Consider the following 21,111-nt stretch of genomic DNA (forward strand, 5'->3'; position numbering starts at 1 on the left):
CCACAGGGAAAGCCCATAGTTTGAAAGTGTCACGGATGCGATCAGTGAGGATACTGCTAGAGGCACAAAGGCCCAGGACAGCACCTCCGGGGTCGTCTTTTGCACAAGTACCCTGGGAATGTTCAATAGGAAGTCTGCTAAGACGGAGGGAAAAGGGATCTTAAAGTAGTTCGACGACACATACAGAAGCACGTGGCTGTCCTCTCCTCCTTCCAAAGCAAGTTCTTTATTGTCCAACCGACCGACAATTGTTAAACGAGGCCTAGCACTGTACTAGGTACAACGTACTAAGCACAAATACAAAAGTAGAGGACACAGTCCCTGCCCATTTGAGGCGCACAACTTAAATCTCTCAGGAACTGTTCCAGGGTTAAAAACCAAATCGGGACTTGGATGCCAGTATTGCAATGAACAGTCTTTAGGGTCAACATCTTACAGAAAAACATCACACCCCACGTTGATCGTGGCAGGAAATCTCTTCCTGGGAGTATCGACTTCATTATCATCAATAAACAAGGGTTACTTTAGTTCAAGTTCACCTTACATTCCCCTCCTCTGTAATTTGAATAAGAAGCTTTTTTGAAAAAGGACTTCTCAAGGGTCACGTAGTGGAAGTGCTCAGGTACACATCCGGTCAACAGCTGTCTGGCCAAACGAGCTCTAGACTACCACGTGAAACCAAGCTCACCTCCAGGCCATTTTCATGAACATTCTGAGGACCACATAAAGCACGTTTCCACGTAGGACATTATTGCCATCCGGGAGGGGGAGCGGGCGCCGCAGAGAGCGGTCCGGAGGAGACATTTTCATATCAAAAGTGAGCACCGACTCAGGGGCAGTCACAGGGGTGGCCGGGAATTTCATCTCGACCCCAAAGGAAGCTCTCAACCCTCTCTCACTCGCAGAACTCACAGGTGTGTGGTTCTGGGAACAGAAACAGAAACAGACCAAAACCGAAAGTTGAAGGGAGATCATGAACTTGGCGACGATTCCATCACAGGAGTGAACCTCCCGCTTTGAGCACAGAACATTAGCACGGGACAGAGATGTGGGAGCAGCAGCCTCGGGAGCCTGAAACCTGAGAAGGGGAGACAGACGCAGGGACACACGCCTGCCCCTCCGCAGGACCCTGTGGCCAAGAACCTCGGCCTCCCGCTGGGTTACTTACCCCACATGGTCTCCATCGGGCAAATAAGAGGCAAACGGGAAGGAACTAGCATGAGGGAAGGACTGGACAATTTTCTAGTGTTATGCAGACTTGACACTCTAATGAAAAAGACCTCGAGTTCCTTTAAATGAAGCACATTACACCAGGAAGAAAATAACTTAAGGGAAAAGTTCTGATCTGAACTTCAAACCCGCAGGAAGCAAGTGCCTTTTTCCTCTTGAGGATCTTTTGCTTTAAAGCACGGACAAGTGAGTTGCTAGCTCTGGCAGTGATGGGCAAGAAGGACGGGCCCTTCCTGCTTACAAAAGAACACCAGCGTCTAAGGGGACTCGAGCTGTGCGGAGACGCCAGCCCCGGCTCTGCCAGCTCCACTCAGCCCCCAGCCAGCTCCCCGCCTCCTGCCCGCTGTGGAGACGGCTCTGGCGAGCGCGCACCAGGAAGCCCCCGGGGGCCCTCCACCCGCGGCCAGGCTGAGCGCCGGAGCTACTCAAGTGGAAGGTAGCATTTCACATGTAACACTGGTTTTTCTTCAAACGTAAGACTGGTTTTCTTACAGCATGTATAAGGCACAGTGTGAGAAAGCTGCTCCCGCTCCCAGCCACACACCCACACGCAGCTCCTCGCACGCACGCACGCACGCACACAGAAGAGGCCAGCTGACTTTGCCACAACGCATGGGGAAGGGATCGCTTCCGATCACTTCTGGTTTTTGAGCTGGTTGGAGAGCCAGTCCAGGCCTTCGTAAAGCCCATCTCCACTGGTGGCACAAGTGGCCTGAATGTACCAGTTTCTCTGGCGGAGGGAATGTAAGCCGAGCTTGTCTGTTATCTCCGCTGCGTTCATAGCATTCGGAAGATCCTTGAAAAAGAAAACCCGAAAGTCAGTTTTTAACGATGCATTTATATAACAAAATACTACTTTCTTCTCCCCAAACCTACCCCACCCCACAGTCTGAGCTCAGCTGACCCTTAATCTCTCTCTCTCTCTGACCTCTCAACTCCACACTGGGTACCACCACTGGTTGTACCATCAAAACAGATGCAGAATCTGACCCCTCCTCAGCACCTCCACAGATACCCTCCCGATGCCAGCACCATGACCTCTACCCTGGAGCACTGAAAGAACTTTCCTAATTGGTCCCCTTGCTTCTGCACTTGTTCCCCTCAAGTCTGCTCTCAACCCGGCAGTCAGGGGAAGAGCGAACCATTCTTTCAAAACCCGACAACAGCTCCGTCTCTCTCAGGGGGAGAGCCAGCGTCCTTGTGACAGTCTGCAAGGCCTTCGTGACCTGAGCCCCCAGGACCCCTCCCTAATTGTCCTGCTTAATCTTTTCAAATGCCGAAGTCACCATATGTTGCTACATTATAAAACTTACTTATTTGGTACGTGGATTACTTATCATCCGTCTCCTCTCACTAGAACCCAAGCTTGTTTACAAGCTTGTTCTCTGATATATTTCAAGTTCCTACAACTATGCCTGCCACGTAATGTAGATCTAAACATATCAATATGGATCTGGATATAGTGATATGGACATCAAAGATATGCTAAGTAAAAAAGCTGATCTCCAGAATGTAAATATGAATACGATCACATAACTGTTTACACAGGCATAGAACGTTGTAACTCTGGGAAAAGAAGAAATTCAACAATGTTTTACCCTGAAGAGTGAAGCTAGAACATATCACTTGGTATTCTGAACCGCTGGCATGTTTTTACCACGGGCATGTTCTGTTTTTATAATTAAAAAGAACAAGTGTCATTTTCTTTTTGAAAGTCTATTGTGCTCACTAGTGAAATTCTGGACTGGCATCGAACCCAGCGGTAGGGTAATCACTGAGTGATGAACCAGCCACCATTTAAAATCATGTTTACAAAGAGCTGGATGGCAAGAGAAAAAGTGACACACAGGATGCAACCCAGTCAGAAGAGCGTGAGCTCAGTCACATAACGAATGTGTTCATGGAGGAGAAAGTGGATGGAAACACACCACAATCGACTGAGGTTATCTCAGGCTGGTACGTTCCACAACTCTACCTTCTTTTCCAAGCTTAGTTCGGCTTTGAGTCCCGAGGTGGGACGGCTCTACACTTGGCCCTCCTCCCACTCTTCCTTTACTGCTTTTCATTACATTTATGTAGAAGACCCTTCTCCTCCTGGAAGATAGGCCCCCTATGATGCAACCATCTCCTCCCTCACCGCCCCTGCCCGCTCTGTTCCAGCTGTATTGGCTGCCTTGCTATTTTTGGCCCCACATGGCTCCCTTCCTGCTGGCCTTCAGGTCTTCTTCTCAAATGTCATCTTATGATGGAGGAATCCTGGCCCTTCCCCACATCTATCCTCCACACTTCCAGCAGACACATTACATATTATTTACCGACTGACTCTGCTTGCGCTAGAATGCAAACTCCATGAACACAGGGATTTTTGTCAGTCTTGCTGCTCACTGCTACAACACCAATACCTAAAACAATGCCTGGATCTTAGTAGATGCTCAATTAATATTTGTTGCATGAATGAATAGAAGACATAAGCTAAAAAGGAGGTGCATAGGGGGCGCCTGGCTGTCTCGGGGTTGTGAGTTCAAGCCCCATGTTGGGCCTAGAGCTTACTTTAAAAAAAAGAGAGAGAGAGAGAGGTGGGGAGTAAGGTGGGAAGGTTACAGTAGAGACTAGAGAAAGAGGAAGGCAGATATCTAATTTAAGTATCCATATTTTTAAGTGAACATCTGGCAGAAATTTCAGCCCCGGTATTCAGAAAGCCAACAACATACCTGTTTATTTACAAAGACCAATAAAACTGCATCTCTGAGCTCATCTTCTGCCAACATTCTGGTTAGTTCTTCTCGGGCCTCATTGACCCGCTCTCTGTCATTACTGTCAACCACGAAAATCAGACCTGGAAAGAAATCACAAGCATGTTGGTAATCTGAACTTGGAAAGGGGAACTGTTTATACGTCCTTACAGCTTCTCCCTACTTATGTGTATGGTTTCACCGAAAGCAATCCATAAGGAAGGACATCTAATCTCCAGTCAGGAAGCCTGCTGCACACTCAACCCACCTACCTTTTCAGAAGCATCACAGGCCTTCACCAGATTAACAGAAACAAGAATATAGAGAGAAAAGGTTAAGGTTCATGCTTTATCACCTTGCTTCTACATCATGCCTACATAATGAAGTCCCAATAAGAACAAAGGACATCAAAGTTCAGAGAAGCATCCCAGGTTGGCAAGACTCGAATGATGTTACACATCAGCGTGCCAGAGGTAATGCAGTGTTTTCTCCGTGTGCAAAGGACCATGGAAGCTTTATGTCTGGTAACTCCCAGACCTCGCCCTATGTGTCTCTCCCTTTGGCTGGTTCATTTGTATCCCTGTGCTATAACAAAACTGTAATTCTAAGTATCTCGCTTTCCTGAGTCCTATGAGTCATTCTGATGAATTACCGAACCTGAGGGGGTCGTGGGAACTGCTGAATTTGCAGCCAGCCAATGAGAAGTGAGGGTGGTCTGGGGACCCCATTTATAGCTGGTGTCTGCAGTGAGGGAGTCTTGTGCCTCTAACCTGTGAAGTTTGGCCCAACTCCAGGTAGGTGGTGTCGGGAAATCTTTGCAGGATCCCACACTACAGAGAGCATCAGGGGATCCCCAGGAAGCAAGAGACAGGTCAAAGAAAGATACCACCACACTGTGTGGAAGCAAAGGTGGTAGAAACCTGCACACACCTGGTTGCTGCTACGTTGGCTGGAGGAAGCACTGGGCCAAGATGATTCCCTGGGGAATCCTACTCATGCCCAAATAGAGAATGGGGAAGACCGTCTTCGCAGCCATCCGTGTATGGTAAAGTACATAATGATAGTAAGAACTTGGTGGCTAGCTGACAATAAGCCCTCCGTGCGACAAAAACGTGAAGTGGCTGCCAGAACTAATTTGCTCTCAGGCTGTATCGAGAGCAGTGTCGGCAGCTCAGTTTCTAGGGTATGGGCGATAAAAAGCCTTCTCTATCGTGTGTCAGTCAGAACATCCTGTGAAGATTACATGGTCGCTGCAGGACCCCATGCTCTACAACGCAGGCGCACTGGAAGGATTCAAAGAAAGACTAGGAAGGCAGAGGAACTAGAGACGATGTCAGACGAAAAAGAACTGACATAACCGGGGATATTTTATCTTGAGAAAAGACTCACTGGGGGACTGACAGCTGTCTTCAAATATCTAAGAGTTCATGCCATAAAGAGAGGTTCAACCAGTTTTATATAGCTCTATAAGTACCCTGAAGATCAGTGGGTACAAACTACAGGACATCAACAAAGAGTCAACAAAACTGAAGACGCAACGGGCTGCCTCGGGAGGCCTCCTTGTTGCTGGGGAGATTTGTGCCCCGCTTCAGCCACAGCTTATGGGGACACTGCCAAAGGGACCTTCCCGGTAGCAGAAGTGTAGCGTGAGAGGATAACTTCTTGGCTGCCTCCAACACGGATTTCACAGCGATGTCAGGAGGGAGAACCGGCGCTGGCCCTCTGCCCCTTTCCTCCTGCTTCCCAGGCCCACCCGACAGCTGCCTGGCCAGCTGCTCTGGGGTGGCCCACTCCTCAGACAGGAGCTCCCACGGCTTCGGGGTGCTCGGGTGCTGCACCCGAGCCAAAGTCCCGTCTGTTATATCACATCAGATTAAAACAAAGCAGAACATCCAAAACTTCTCCCAAAGATGCAATATTCTACCAATAGTATAACCAGGTCTCTGATCATAACTAAGCAAACAAGGTTATCCAGAAATTCGAGGAGATCCTTAGTCTCCAAAGCAGAGCTGACAGGGTAGGAGCAGACGTAGAATCCCTTCGCCATTCCTGATAGAAACAAAGGTTTATAAATATCAGGGCCCACTTTATACTGCTTTCACATAAATCCTGATCTGAGAAACAAAAGAATCTAGCATCAGACTGACTCTACTTTTGAACGGGGAGAACCTAAAAAAGATCATTTTACACATGAATGGTACACTACAATTTGTTTTAAAAGGCCGGGAGGCTGGGGCACCTGGGTGGCTCGGTGGGTTAAGCATCCGACTTTGGCTCAGGTCATGATCTCACAGTCCATGAGTGAGTTCGAGCTCGGCATTGGGCTCTGAGCTGACATGCAGAAATATCTTTGGACAGATGTGCAAAAAAACAGAAGTGCTGGTCTACGGAGGGAGAACTGGGTGGTTAGGAGACAGGAAGGAGACAGTGGCATTTCATTATACACTTTTATTTCTTTTGGAAATTTGAACCATATAAATGTATGGCCATTTAACAAATTAAAATTACTACACCTACAATCAAGGAGAAAAACCTTAAAAAAAAAAAAAAGAGAAAAATCTGTCCATGTGAGAACTAATGGACCATTTTATGCACTCAATGTAATATAATCAACTAAGAAATCACATAACTATTCAAATTCCAATCTATACAAGCGAAGCCTAGTGAAGACAGTCAAATGTCTTAATGGAGAGCTAAAAGCTATCATTTAGTCTGTCATACTCAACATACTGATGAAGAAAATTTAAATAATAAAAGACAGCCTGACCTTTGAGGAGCTGGCAGAAGAAAAAGAGGCAGCATCCAAGGCCACTCAGAACTGAGATGCCTGGACCCACCGCAGACAGCAAATCCATTCTTCAAACACTCCCCATTTGCTAATCTCATGAGCAGTCTAAATTACGCACCGCAAGGTTCTAGAACACAGCCAGGTGCCTGCCATCAAAGCAACAGTCGCTGCAGTTCAATTAAACTGGACTTGTTAAGAATAGAAGATTGAAAACAAAAAGGCATTTCAACTTGGTGACTGAAGGTGACAGCACTGAATCAGGCAGGCAAAAGGAATCCTGCCAGAGAATGAGGAAGTAAAACCTCTCACAATTTGGGCTCTGTGATGGGGTAATTTACGAGTCAACTTGACTGGCCAACGGGGTGCCCAGACATGTGGTCAAACGTTTCTCTGGGTGTGTCTGGGAGGGGGTTTCTGGATGAGGTTAATGACATTTGAATCAGCAGACTGAGTACAGCAGACTGCCTTTCCGCACGGGGGTGGGCCTCTCCAGTCCACTGAAGGCCTGAAGAAAAGAAAAGAGTGAGAGAGGTCCCTGCCTGGCCATCCTGGAACTGGCCTCCAGGACTTCTGGCTCTGGACTGGAACTTCCAGCATCAGCTACCCTGGTTCTCCTGCTTGCCAAATGCAAATCCTGGGACTGCTCAGCCTTTGTAACCACGTGAGCCAGTTCCTTATAATAAACCTGAGATATATATATATAGATATATATATACACACATATATATATCTATATACATATATGTAGATATATATATACATATATATACATATATATATATACATCCATCCTATTGGTTCTGTTTCCTCTGGAGAAGCCAGACTAATACAGGCTCCTAGCCTACTACCATCTAACCACCGAACAAAGCATTTTACAAAATCAATCTCATTCAAGCCAAATGATCCAACACAGGAGGTGGTACCTCCATTTTATAGATAAGGAAACTGAGAAAAGATTACTTAACCTTCCCAAGGTTTCATAGCAGAGCTGTGGTTCAGACCCACGCTTTCTAGATTTATTGACTAATGAGGAATTGCATCCGTCTGGCCATTATGGCAAGTACCAACCCAAGATAAATGAACACTCTTGAGTATCAGAAGGTATATTGTCTGCAGCGGATTGAAACAGAGATGTAAAAATCTAACAGTCATCATGGAAGTTGCTAGGTTATCAAGTTCGTTCTCTGAAGATCAGTAAAGGTAAAGAATTAAGCACTTTTTCTGCCTTTCTTATATAAACTATATTTCAGAGAAACCAAATATTTGATGGGAGTTCTCTGTTTAGAAGGATTTCAGCTAACAAATACAACTGAAATGACACGATCTAGAAAAATCACCATTCTGTAACTCTAATAACAGATCTAGCAGTCTTCCACGAACGCTAGAATCACTAAGTGAAAGGCAACTTTATTTTGGGAGAAGTATGCTGAAACCATCTGAATCCATTTAGCATCACTAAAAGTGGGACAACCAGGCCTGTGTTAAGATGTGATACAACAGGAAGTACTTAGCACCACTTCTGAAGTATTCTTGCCGCCAATATGAACCAGAATGTAACCAAACCTCTAGAACAAACTACCATTTTACAAGATATCCATAGACAAATTAAGTAACACTACAATAATCAGCCAAATCCAAAATGCAGGATAAACATCTAACAAAAAATGACACAGGAAAAAAAGAGGTGGGGAGAAGATCTGTTTTAGAGTAAGAGACTAAAGGGACATAACCATGAAACGCAATGTGTGAACTTTGGTTCCCAATGCAAACAAATCAAACGTAGAAAGGACATATCTGACCCACCTGGAGAAACGTGAATACGGACTGGGTACTTGTCATTAAAGAATTAATACTAATTTTGGGGGTGTGATAATGGCATGGAGATTATGTTCAGAAAAAAAGGCTTTATCGGTTTGAAATGAAAACTGAAGGATACATGAGCAAATGGTATCACGTCTGGGCTTTGCTAGAACATACTCTGGGCAAAATGCTAGTAAACTGCTGAAGCTGGGCAATGGGTACAAGGGGGGTTCATTCTGCATCCTCTCCTCCTTATATCTTTTGAAGTTTCCACTAACAACAACAAGTGTGTGTGTGTATACATACACACACATATATGTTTACATGCACACACACACACACAGCATTTTAAGAAAAAAAATATACAATTTAATTTAAAGGCTGAGAAAATAGCTGCAAATGAAGTGAAGTGCTACAACAATGATCTAAAACATAAAGGGCCAGCAGGCTTGGGCACTGGGTGTGACAAGACCGACAAATACAGGCCTTTACTATGAACCACATGCAATGAAAACACCACCAGTAGTAGAATCTGCAAAATTAAGACTCCAAATAAGTTCTAAAGCGAGCGTGAAGATGCCATCTGGTTATGATTCTACATGAGAATCAGGGTGTAAACAGCTATGTGAACAGTTTATGGATATCTTGACAGGCAACATTCTAGAAGGTAGCATTTATCCAACACAAAATCCATGGAAAAAACCTCAAAGAGATTGATGATGGGTGTGGACCCATTAGAACCCCAACTTCTAAGAAACCAGTGATAAGGAAACAAGGCAAGGATCTGGATATGCATGTCGATTCCTGCACCTCTAGAATAGCAGGGCAACAGGGAGGGACTGTGGCCACACAAGATGCTGGCATCTGGGGTTCCAGCCACGCCTGTTCATTTCTTTCTCTCCAGAGGCATGATTCTTAGATATTCTCAACAGGTTTAAAAGAGCTTACTGAATCCAAATTCTTCAAATACTGGTACTTCATCTAACATACATACAATTCTCAATGAACCAAAAGACAAAATTCATCAGGATAGCCCTTTTTTAACGAATCTGGATTAAGAGAAGTTTTCTAGGTAGGGCATTAATGCCCAAGCACCTTTTTTAGAAAGGCAGGGACCATTTTCCGAAAAGAAACCTCCCCAGGAAGTGTAAGTGGGTCATCGGAAGAAAAGGAATGACTGACAGTCCAAACAGAGCAGAGCACAAGGTTTTGCCACGAGCATCCAACTTTAGACGCATTTAATACAAATGGTTCCAAGACCACAGACTGGATAACCTTTACCTTGGGTGTTCTGGAAATAATGTCGCCACAAAGGTCTGATTTTGTCCTGGCCACCAACATCCCAGACTGTGAAGCTGATATTTTTATATTCTACCGTTTCCACATTGAAACCTAAATTGGGAAGACGGAGAAAATTGTTAATGAAGACTTCTGTTGGCTGAACGATTCCCATGTATTTCAGCTAACATTTGGACAGTACTTTTAATTTACAAAGCAACTTGCTAGTCAAAGATCTATAGCTTACAGGGGCGCTGGGCTGGCTCAGTGGATACGGCATGCAACGCTTGATCTCAGGATAGTGTGTTCAAGCCCTACTCTGAGCCTAGAGCTTACTTGAAAAAGAAAAAAAGATCTATGGCTTACAAAACCGAGTATGTTAGCTCGCTCTTTCACTCATCACCTTCTCTACTCTCTCCAGACTCAAACCTCACACATCCCCTTCTTTTCTCTCAGCAGATCTTACAGTGCACTTCAGAGCAAACAGAAGCCACTAATGGGACGACTTTCACCTCCCACCAAACAATGTAGAAACCTACCTACACCTTTCCCCACCCTTTGCTTCCCTCCTTGGAACAACAGAAGAGGGCCACGATCCAATGTCAGTTCTAACCACTCATACCGCCAGACCTTGGGCTGCTCCCCCCTGCCCCCCCCTCTCTGAAATCCCCACCCTGTTCTTCTTAGCACGCTTAAATCTTCACATCTTTCAAAAAAAGCCCTTCCTTGACTCCACATCTTGAACTGCTACCACCCTCTATTTTCCCTGTTAAAGCCAAACTTCTCCAAGAATAGTTACATTCACTGCACCTACTGTGTCACCTTGTACCCCAGAAAACCTTGGTTCTGCCCACCATGTTACAGACCTGGCGTTGCCGAGGCAAGTAGTGATCGATCGACATGTTAATAAATCCAACAGATGCTCTTTGGTTCTTAGGTAATTTGACTTCGCATCTGACACTACTGCTCACTCCCTCCTTGAAACTCTTCCCTGGTTTCCCATTCTCCTTCTAATTCTATGGCTGAACCTTCTCGGTCTACTTAGTGAGCTCACCCACATTTAATTGATCCTTAGATGATGGACTTCCTAGGACTCTGTACTGCCCCATCCATTCTCTTCTTTCCACATCCCCAGAGGTAATCTCCTTCCCTCCTGGGGCTGTATCACCATTTTTGTGCTAATGACTCTCAAATTTACATGATCTGAACCCAGATCTCCTGAGCTTCAGGTCCATAATCCAACCTTCTATCCAACATCTTTGGTTAAATGTCTCAAAGGCTCCGGTAAGGCAGTACGTCAAAACTGAACTTAAGATCCCCACCCCTCTAACCTGCTCCTCTCCTAGCTACCCCTGCACCCCTTCATCCCACAAGCTGGAAATCTGGAAGGCATCACTGACACTTTCAACTCTCTCACCCCTAAAATTCTCATTATGGGGGGCACCTGGGTGGCTCAGTCGGTTAAGTGTCCGACTTCGGCTCAGGTCATGATCTTGCGGTTCACGAGTTCGAGCCCCGGGTCGGGCTCTGTGCTGACAGCTCAGAGCCTGGAGCCTGCTTTGGATTCTGTGTCTCCCTCCCTCGCTCTCTCTGCCCATCCCCCACTCACACTCTGTCCCTCTCTCACTGTCAAAAATAAGTAAAAATTTTTAATAAAAAAAAAAATTCTCATTATCAAATCTTATCTGTCCAACCTCCTAAATATCTAATAGTCATCCTAACCCCTGAAACTGTCATTTCTTGCCTCAATTATTGAAGCAACCTAACTAATCTAGCAGCAGCCACTCTTCCTCTCTGTCCACTACCATTTTCTAATCAAAACTCTCAAAACACATGTGGTCATATCACTTCCCTACACATTCATGCTTGATTGAAATATTTAAAATAAGGGGGGAAAAATAATCTCTCTTTGGCTTCCCACACCCAAATCCCAAACATGACTGTCGAGGCCTACCCCAACCTGGGACTGCTCACTTTCTAAATCTCACTTTGAGTCAAGCCTGGTTTTCGCGAGGGGCTCTCACTACATTGCAGAAATCTCAATTCTTGCTAAATAAATGTATAATTTCAATGCCATTCTAAAGCGAAGAGGGAAAGGAAGTGGGATAGGAAACTTAGCAAAACGATCTTAAATGTAATCTGGAAAAATAAGTAAGCATAACCAAGAACTCTCTGAAAACAGGTAACAAATTACTTTTAAGATATTAGGGGTGCCTAAGTGGCTCAGTCGGTTAAATGTCTGACTCTCGGCTCTGGCTCAAGTCATGATCTCACGGTTTTGTGAGTTTGAGCCCCGCATGAGGCTCTGCGCTAATGGTGCGGAGCCTGCTTGGGATTCTCATTCTCTGTCTCTCTCTCTCTCTCTCTCCACCCCCGTCTCTACCCCTCCCCAGCTCACACTGTGTGTGCGTGTGTGTGTGTGTGTGTCTCAAAATAAATAAACAAAAAAATTTTTTTAAAGATATTATCAAACCTTAATAATACTTGAAATAATGAAGTTCAAATGACAACAGGGGGTTGTCCAGAAGGACACACACACCCATGAAAACTTAATATATGACAAAGAAGGCATTTAAAATCAGTGTGGAAACACTATCCAATAAATGGTGGAGAGCTGTCTATCCCTGCACATGTCCTATACACATGTGACTGTCTGGATTTAATTGAAATTAAAAACGTGGGCTCCTCAATCGCACTAGCCACATTTCAAGTGCTCAAGAGCCACTTGCGGCTATGGCTATCAACCTGGACAGTGGTCACAGAACACTTCCATCACTGCAGAATGTTCTACTGGACAGCACTGGCCTTCTCATTTGAAAAATATAACTAGGGGCACCTGGGTGGCTCAGTTGGTTAAGCGGCCGACTTCGGCTCAGGTCATGACCTCGCAGCTTGTGAGTTCGAGCCTCGCTTCGGGCTCTGCTGACGGCTCAGAGCCTGCAGCCTGCTTCAGAGTCTGTGTCTCCCTCTCTCTGCCCCTTCCCCAGCTCACACTCTGTCTCTCTCTCTCTCAAAAATAAATAATTAAAAAAAAACAAAATATAAATAAATATAAATATAACTAAATCCCTAACTTACTTGTAACAGAAAAATAAACTTCAAGTAAATATTTCAATGCTTTTAAAAATGAAATAAAAATAAAGCAAAAAAAAATAATAATGCATTATTATTAGCAGTAGAAAATATTGGTGAATACTTTTATGACCCCAGAGTGAGGAAGCCCTTTCTAAAAATGATACCAAACCTAAAAAAAGAAAAAAATTGGTAAATTTGGCTACCTAAAATTCTGTATGGCAAAACACAGAAAAAATGAGGTTGAAAGACCATCAACTGGAAAACCAGCATGGGACAAGACTTGTTCCTGACCCATAATGTCCTTCTTCAAATCGTTAAGAGACATATAAACATGCCAACAAAAAGAAAAAAACCCTAGAACCATATTAAAATCAAGTCACAGAAGAGCAAATACAAAAGACCCACTGATGTTTGAATATATTCACTTACAATAGAAGAAATCCCAATAAAAATCAGTGTTTTTTTCTCTAGCAGATCGGCAAATTCCCTGGAGAAATTAACACTTTTTAGTAGCTGCTGACACAACCTTTTTGGTGAGTGTGTACCCATATTAAATGTACGTTGTTTTTAAGTAAACTCTACGCCCAATGCGGGGCTCAAACTCACAACTCCAAGATCAAGAGTCACATGCTCCACCGACTGAGCCAGCCAGCCCCCCCTAAATGTACACTGGTTTTAACATAGCAATCCCTCCTCCAGAAATTACTGCAAGGAGAAAACTTTGCAAAAATGTTAAAGATGCTTACTTCAGCATCACTTACAAAGAACAACCATCAATGGAAATTCATTAAAATATAGCTACAATGGAATACTATCCAGTTATTAAAATGCGATGTTCATCTGTATCAGTCGTTAGGTAAGCCCCCAAACTTAGTGACTTAGAATAATGATTCCCTCCATCACCACCACCAATTCTGTGGGTTGCCTGGGTTTCCCCCTGTAGTACATTCAGCCAAGGAATCCCCTGGGGGCTGGGCCAGGCTTCTCTCTCTCCAGGTAGTCTTTTCATTCTCAAGGAACATTGGGCTTCCTCTTCTGAAGGTGGCAGTGTTCGAAAAGTGCAAGCCCCAGGGCAAAAGCACTAACTTCACCTTTGCTTGAATTACATTTGTTGATGCTCCCTAAGCCAAAGCAAGCCTGTGGCCAAGCTGAGCATCACAGTAGAAGGGAACTGCATATGGGCGTGGATACAGAGAGGAATGATGCATTGGGGGCCATTAGTTTAATGATCTACCACAAGGTTGGTATCCAATTCATTCACCAAACATTTACTGGACAGGGGTGCCTGAGTGGCTCAGTCAGATAAGTGCCCCACTCTTGACTTGATTTTTGGCTCAGGCCACGATTTCATGGTTCCTGAGTTCGAGCCCCACGCTGGACTCTCAACGCGGAGACTGGTTGGGATTCAATCTCTCTGACCCTCCCTGCCCCCCGGCTGGCTCATGTGTGCGCATGCATGTGCTCTCTCTCTCTCTCTCAAAATAAATAAATAAACTTAAATATATATATATATATATACACACACACACACACACACATATATATATATATTTATGGGGTGCGTGTGTGGCTCAGTCAGTTAAGTGTCAGGCTCTTGATTTCCACTCAGGTCATGAAATCGAGCCAGCATCTGGCTTTGTGCTAATAGCATGGAGCCTGCTTGGGATTCCCTCTCCCTCTCTCTCTGCCCCTTCTGTGTGTTCTCTCTCAAAATATGTAAAATAAACTTTAAAAATTATCTCAAAAATAAGTAAACTTAAAAATAGTTACTGGACGACTATGTGCCAGGCATTTTGCTAGGGGCTTGGGAACAGTGGTGAAAAAGACAGACCTGGCTCCTGCCCTTATCTTACACACACACACTGTTGGAAGGAAGACAAGTGAGCAAGCAATGACAAATGTGTTGAGAGTCACTAAGAAGTTCAAGTTACTATGGAAACTTTTACCAGGGGAAAACCAGTCCAGGGTATCAGGAGAGGTGTCCCTGAGAAATAATGTGTAAACTAAGACCAAAAGAATGAATAAAGGGGGAGGAGGCTAAGGAAGAAAGTGGGAGGAAATAACAAGAGAGATCCAAATATACCGTCTAATGCAGAGTGAGGTGGAAAACAGCACACGTATGATTTTACAAAAATATTTACCAAAACCTTTTTTTTGTTTTAGGTTTATTTATTTTGAGACAGAGAGAGAACAAGGAAGGGGCAGAGAGAGAGGGAGAGAAAGAATCTCAAGCACGCTTCATGCAGTCAGTGCAGACAGAGCCCAACACGGGGCTCGATCTCAAGAACCCTCACAAACCACGAGATCATGACCTGAGCCAAAATCAAGAATCGGACACTTAGTCGACGACTGAGCCACCCAGATGCCCCTTCACCAAAATCTTCATGGTACAGTGTTTTTAACACTTGTTTATGTTTTGCTGTAGGTCTGGTATCATGGAGGCATGAATTATTTTTATAATTGGAGAAAACCACACAATTCTGCTATTTTCATTTGGGACTGATGACATTTTTTTTTAATTGTGGGTATGAACGTTTTGTCCATCTGGTTTCCTCCTTCTCCAAATGTTGCAATCTCTGAAACCATTGCCCAAGTTGGAAGTCGATCCTTTGGTTCCTGTGACTAATCCAACATTCAGAATGCTACTGACTTCACACATCATCCTGGGGAGCCTATGCTTACGTGGGAGTTTGGATCTAGAGGCAGTTCATAAGGCAGAGATCAAGTCCTGTCAAACCTGCCTTTGCAAAATCCCTAAATGGCCCACGAAACACAGTGCCGGGGTGCAGGGATAACTACACTGCCATGTCGTCCTCCAGCATTGGAATAAATCAGATTCTTCAGCTGGACACCAACTCAAGCAACTGGTTTGAGCCAGAGTGAAGAAAATCACACTGCGTCTTTAAACCTAGAAGCATACTTCCTGCGGACATGCTTCCCCTTAGAAAGGCCAGCTGGAAGGAAGTCTGACGGAAGAGGCAACAGTAATTGCCAGCTCCCATCTCAGGCTGAGGCTGGGACACACACTGAGTGGAAGAGAGGACATACCTGCCCTCCCGGTTTGTTTGTTTGTTTTAAGATTTTATCTTTCAGTGATCTCCACGTGGGACATGAGGGTCAAACTCCCAACACCCAAGATCAAGAGTCCCAAGGAGCCTGCTATGGAATCTGTGTCTCCCTCTTTCTCTGCCCTTCCCCTGCTCACGCTGTCTCTCTCTCCTTCAAAAATAAATCAACATAGGGGCACCTGGGTGGCTCAGTAGGTTAAGTATCCAACTTCGGCTCAGGTAATGATCTCACAGTTCGTGAGTTCAAGCCCCGCATCCTGCTCTGTGCGGACAGGTTGGAGCCTGGAGCCTGCTTCAGATTCTGTGTGTCTGTCTGTCTGTCTGTCTCTCTCTCTCTCTCTGCCCCTTTCCCTGCTCGTGCTCTGTCTCTCAAAAATAAACGTTAAAAAAAATTTTTTTTAATAAATAAATAAACGTTAAGATTTTATCTTTATGTGATCTCCATATCCAACATGAGGCTCAAACTCACAATACCCAAGATCAAGAGTCCCAAGCTCTACCAACCAAGCCAGCCAGGTGCCCCTGTCCTCCCTGTTTTAATCATTATCTTTTTCCTTTTTTTGCCAAGCAGATAGGGTTAAGTGTGCTTAAACCGAAATGTGTTCATTTGAATGCCCTGTAAACCTAGCAATGTCCTAGAGATGCCAAGGAACAACTAAGAAATTCTATACCACCTAGTTTTGGCCTCAAAAAGTTTATGCTCTTGGGGCAGACAAAATTTTCAAAAAAAGTATTTAGTAATAGGGATGCCTGGGTGGCTCAGTCGGTTAAGCATCTGACTTCAGCTCAGGTCATGATCTCACAGTTCGTGGGTTCAAGCCCCACATCAGGCTCTGTACTGAGAGTATGGAGCCTGCTTGGGATTCTCTCTGTCCCGCTCTCTCTGCCCCTCCCCCACTCACACTGTTTCTCTCAAAATGAATAAACTTAAAAAAAAAGCATTCAATAACAAAAAAGCATGCGAAAGTACAACATACTAAGTTGTAAATTGGTCTTGTCACAGGTCCTGAACATACCTATTGTAGGGATGGTAGTCACAATCTCTCCCAGTTTCAATTTATACAAGATGGTGGTTTTTCCAGCCGCATCCAAACCCACCATAAGAATCCGCATCTCTTTTTTCCCAAATAGACTTTTAAACAGTTTTTCAAAAACGTTCCCCATTGTGACTGAATTCTGTTACCTGAAAAGAAAGGCAAATTAAGTAACTGTTCTTTGCAGAGATATAGAAACGCCATACATAAAATACAAGTCTCTGTCAGAGGTGGCTCCTAGTAAAATGTAAACAATTTTAAGTATAATTTGGCCATTAAAGAGTAGCGTATTGGGGCGCCTGGGTGGCTCAGTCGGTTAAGCATCTGACTTCAGCCCGGGTCACGATCTCGCGGTCTGTGAGTTCGAGCCCCGCATCGGGCTCTGTGCTGATGGCTCAGAGCCTGGACCCTGTTTCCGATTCTGTGTCTCCCTCTCTCTCTGCCCCTCCCCCGTTCATGCTCTGTCTCTCTGTCTCAAAAATAAATAAACGATAAAAAAATTAAAAAAAAAAAGAGTAGCGTAACTAATTTTCAAAGGGAAATTCAACTAAGCTTTTTGATGTCTTGCCACAAAATTCTCTTTTTTCATTGCAGCACCCAAGTGGGATAATGGAAACACAGTCAATGATACCACTATGGCAGCAGGCTTTGGTCACCCTAAGTATGGAAGCCATGCCACAACATATACATCTACACTCACTTGAAATGAGAACTAATGAAGGACAGAACCAGTGTATTTTTTTTTTAATGTTTTTATTTATTTTTGGGACAGAGAGAGAGACAGAGCATGAGCAGGGGAGGGGCAGAGAGAGGGGGAAACACAGAATCCGAAGCAGGCTCCAGGCTCTGAGCTGTCAGCACAGAGCCCAAGGCGGGGCTCGAACTCACAGACCGTGAGATCATGACCCGAGCCGAAGTCGGACGCTTCACCGACTGAGCCACCCAGGCGCCCCAGAACCAGTGTATTTTACTGGATGTGAAGCAAAGTCCTTAAGGCAGGTTAAGTATCAGTATCTCTTAGAAATTTAGTAGTTGCCTTTGGCTAGCAATCAGTATCAATATCCAGAAAAGAACCTACAAAATTTTCAGAGGGGAGGAAATAGGGCATTGAGACACCGCACTGCTAATAGAGAAATTGGGCAAAGAGTTGAGGAGATCCCATAGCATCCAGTGTTGACATCACCTGCTTCTAAACCAATTTTTTTTTTACTTTTTGTTGAAATATAATTTACACACAGATAAAAACACACACGCTAACCATACAGTTCAATGAAATGTCAGGAACCAATCATAAAAAGACAATTACCAGCGAACCAGAGCTCCTTGTTCCTCAATCCTAATCTTTACCTCCCAAAAGGTAATCACTACTATTGATATCTAACAGCATACATGTTCAATATTTTATTTTTTAGGAGAGTGCATGATAGATTCTATATAAAGAAAGGCAATAGTAAAGACAGACTAGCTTTGCAGGAATTTACAGTCTTTTAACACATCAGCCTATGAAGTGTAAACTTGACATTCTAAAGACTTAAAATAGTACTGTGTCTGTCTCGAACCAAGCTCCTCAAAGTCTACAAAGATTCTCCCACCCCACCCCCCCCAAAAATCCTTGTTATAAAGACTATGATTTTCCAGTTAAACTGCTAAACAAAGAAAAACTTTACTCCCTGGCAGAGCAGAGAGAAAATGCAGTAAGGACTGCCAATCTCATTCATCTGGATCCTAGTGACCTCAGAGGGGAGGTCACCAAATTCCAGAGGCCTCACGAATGAAATTCAACGGTTTCCACCCACAGTAGCCTAACACGTATGATGTCCAAGCATACACCATTCTGTTCCGCCATCAGAGAAAAGAAGCATTTATCCCGTACATAAATGAAGTAAAGATGAACTGCTACAACCAAAGAACGATGAATGCTTTTATCATTCATAGATGGTTTGTATGTAAAGTATACAAACGTCCAGGGCATTGCAGCAGTCAAAATCTTGTTGGGCGACAAAACTAGAGACGCCTTGTCTTTGTTTCCGAAAAAAACGCAAACCGCATAGATGAGAAAAACTGTAAGGAACGTGCTGGGAGTGGAGTGGGGAGGTACTTCCCACTTACACGTCCTTGGAGCCAAATACTCGTGCTCCGTTCCGCCTCCCAACCACACACGGTACACCACCTAGGTTTTCCCTCCTGCTTCTCTTTCCCTCTTCTCCCTCCTCATCTGCCAGAGGCTCCCAAATCCCGCTGCGTTTCTGGAAACCCTCTGGGGAAAAATATCCCCGATCCCGGCGCCTCTTTAGCACGTTCACCCTTCCCTGCCACAAGCACCAACTACCCATCAAGGAGGAACAGCGGCGAGACCCTCTGGGCGCGAACGAGAAGGGGGCGGGGGAGGGGAGCAAATGGGCGTGCGCGGCGGGCAGGCACGGGCTCCGGGTCCCCGGGAAGAACCCAGAATGCCTTTTCTGCCCGTCCGCCAGGCCGCTCCCTCTCAACCTGCCTGCCCTCGGGAGAGCGGAGGGTCACGGTGGACGCGCCAAGCTTCCCCCGGGTACCCGCAGCGCTGGCCCTACAGAAGGTGGAAAAGGGACAGGGAGCCCGACCCCTTTCCGCAAGCCAACCGCTGTTCTCTGGTTTCCTGGCCGCTGACGGTGCGGAAATCCAGCCAGGCCCTGAATGCTGCCGCCCCTCCTACCCAGCCGCACTTACCTGCCGCCGCACAGGGCACCGTTACCCACACCACTGCCTTTCGGATTTCGGCTCCCCTCTGCAAAATGGCGACTGGCGCGGGGGCGGGAACGGCAGCCAACCAATCATCCATCGCCTCTTGGAGCTTTCGTACCAATCAGCTCGAAGTTCTGTGAGTGACGACATGTCTGGCCAATGCAAAGGATAATAAGAGCCTGGGCGGGAGGAGGCCCGCCCCTCGCGACCTAGGCGACGGCACGAAGCTCTGGAAATGCCGGGTTTGTCTTCCAATGACAGCTCCCGGCTTCCAGGCAAGACACTCCCACATGCCCCGCCCCAGTGCCGCGCGCGACCAATCAGAAAAGTAAAAGGATTTCCGATTTGCTGCGCCAATCAACTCGGAAAAATCCTTGGGATTGAACTAACCCCGGGAGCACTGGAACCAACCGGGTGGGGGCATGTGGGCGGGGCCAAGTTCATAAGGATATTTAAGGAAATTTACCGTGGTTGAGCTAAAAGTAGAAACTAGTTTGGGGCGGTGTCTTCTGTAGGAAATACCCAGACGCTGACACCGAATTTAGGCTTAAGGAAAGTTTCCTACTCAGTCTGAAGCTAGACTGCAGCCCTGCCTCTAAACAAACAGATTTTCAACAGTTGGGTAAAATACTAGCCACCTGCAGAGTTCAGATGTCACAGTACCACAGTCTTCACTTCACTTCCACTCAATAATAACTCAGTCCCTCTCAATGCCAACGTGGTTAGTAAAAAGGTAACCAACTGCTGTAAATGATACCTAACAAAAAATAATCGAAAATGAACACCTGCTGAACACATACCGTGTTCATAGCCATGAAAGTCAAGGGCTTTACCTGCATGACCATAACGCCTCGTGAATTAGAAACTATCATTTCCATTTTACAAAGAGGAAAATTAAGTAGCCGACCACAGATAAAAGCTTAGGTCTTAATCTTTTTAATGAAATACTTTCTGTCCCGGCCACAGTGATTGTACATATGAAAGTAAACATATAGGAAGTTTTTCTACATGACTCCTTAAACATTTTTTCTGACTATAAAAAACTTATGCAAAGTTGCTTTAAAAAATACATGAAAAATGGCATTCCTCACCAGAGAGAGGAAGAAAAGGAGGAAGGGGAAGAGAAAAGAAAAAAATTACCCATCATTCTATCACTTAGAGGCAATCACTGATATATTTTCAATTACTTCTTTCCAGTCATTCTTCTGTGCAATTTTTACATAGTTCAGATTAGGAATACATAAAACTTGGGTTTTTTCCCAGTTAGCATTTTAATCTGAGCATTTTCCACATTACCTAACATTGTAACATTTCTTAAAATTTTTTTTAATGTTTATTCATTTTTGAGAGAGAGAAAGATAGAATGTGAGCAGGGGAGAGGCAGAGAG

The 21,111-nt window shown here is 44.8% G+C and overlaps 1 protein-coding gene across 1 annotated transcript; it reads right to left on the minus strand.

Moving 5' to 3' along the window:
- Positions 1–204: 204 nt before the first annotated feature.
- LOC121020142 (ADP-ribosylation factor 2) lies at positions 205–19,828 on the minus strand. The gene is made up of 5 exons (XM_040460035.1): positions 19,709–19,828; positions 16,988–17,154; positions 9,832–9,942; positions 3,942–4,066; positions 205–2,026 (listed from the first exon to the last, which is right to left on the minus strand). Exons 2-5 carry the CDS (start codon positions 17,133–17,135, stop codon positions 1,865–1,867), a joined length of 546 nt encoding a protein of 181 aa, XP_040315969.1. The 5' UTR covers positions 17,136–17,154; positions 19,709–19,828; the 3' UTR covers positions 205–1,864.
- Positions 19,829–21,111: the final 1,283 nt, after the last annotated feature.

This window comes from Herpailurus yagouaroundi, unplaced genomic scaffold, assembly GCF_014898765.1.
Source record: "Herpailurus yagouaroundi ecotype Mexico unplaced genomic scaffold, PumYag 247, whole genome shotgun sequence".
Lineage (NCBI taxonomy): Eukaryota > Metazoa > Chordata > Mammalia > Carnivora > Felidae > Herpailurus > Herpailurus yagouaroundi.

Coding starts and splice junctions, on each gene's coding strand:
- LOC121020142 (XM_040460035.1), bottom strand. CDS start 17,135: ATGGGGAACGTTTTTGAAAAACTGTTTAAAAGTCTATTTGGGAAAAAA. Junction 9,943..16,987: donor GACTACCATCCCTACAATAG/GTATGTTCAGGA, acceptor TTCCCAATTTAG/GTTTCAATGTGGAAACGGTA. Junction 4,067..9,831: donor TTATTTCCAGAACACCCAAG/GTAAAGGTTATC, acceptor ATTTCTTTCCAG/GTCTGATTTTCGTGGTTGAC.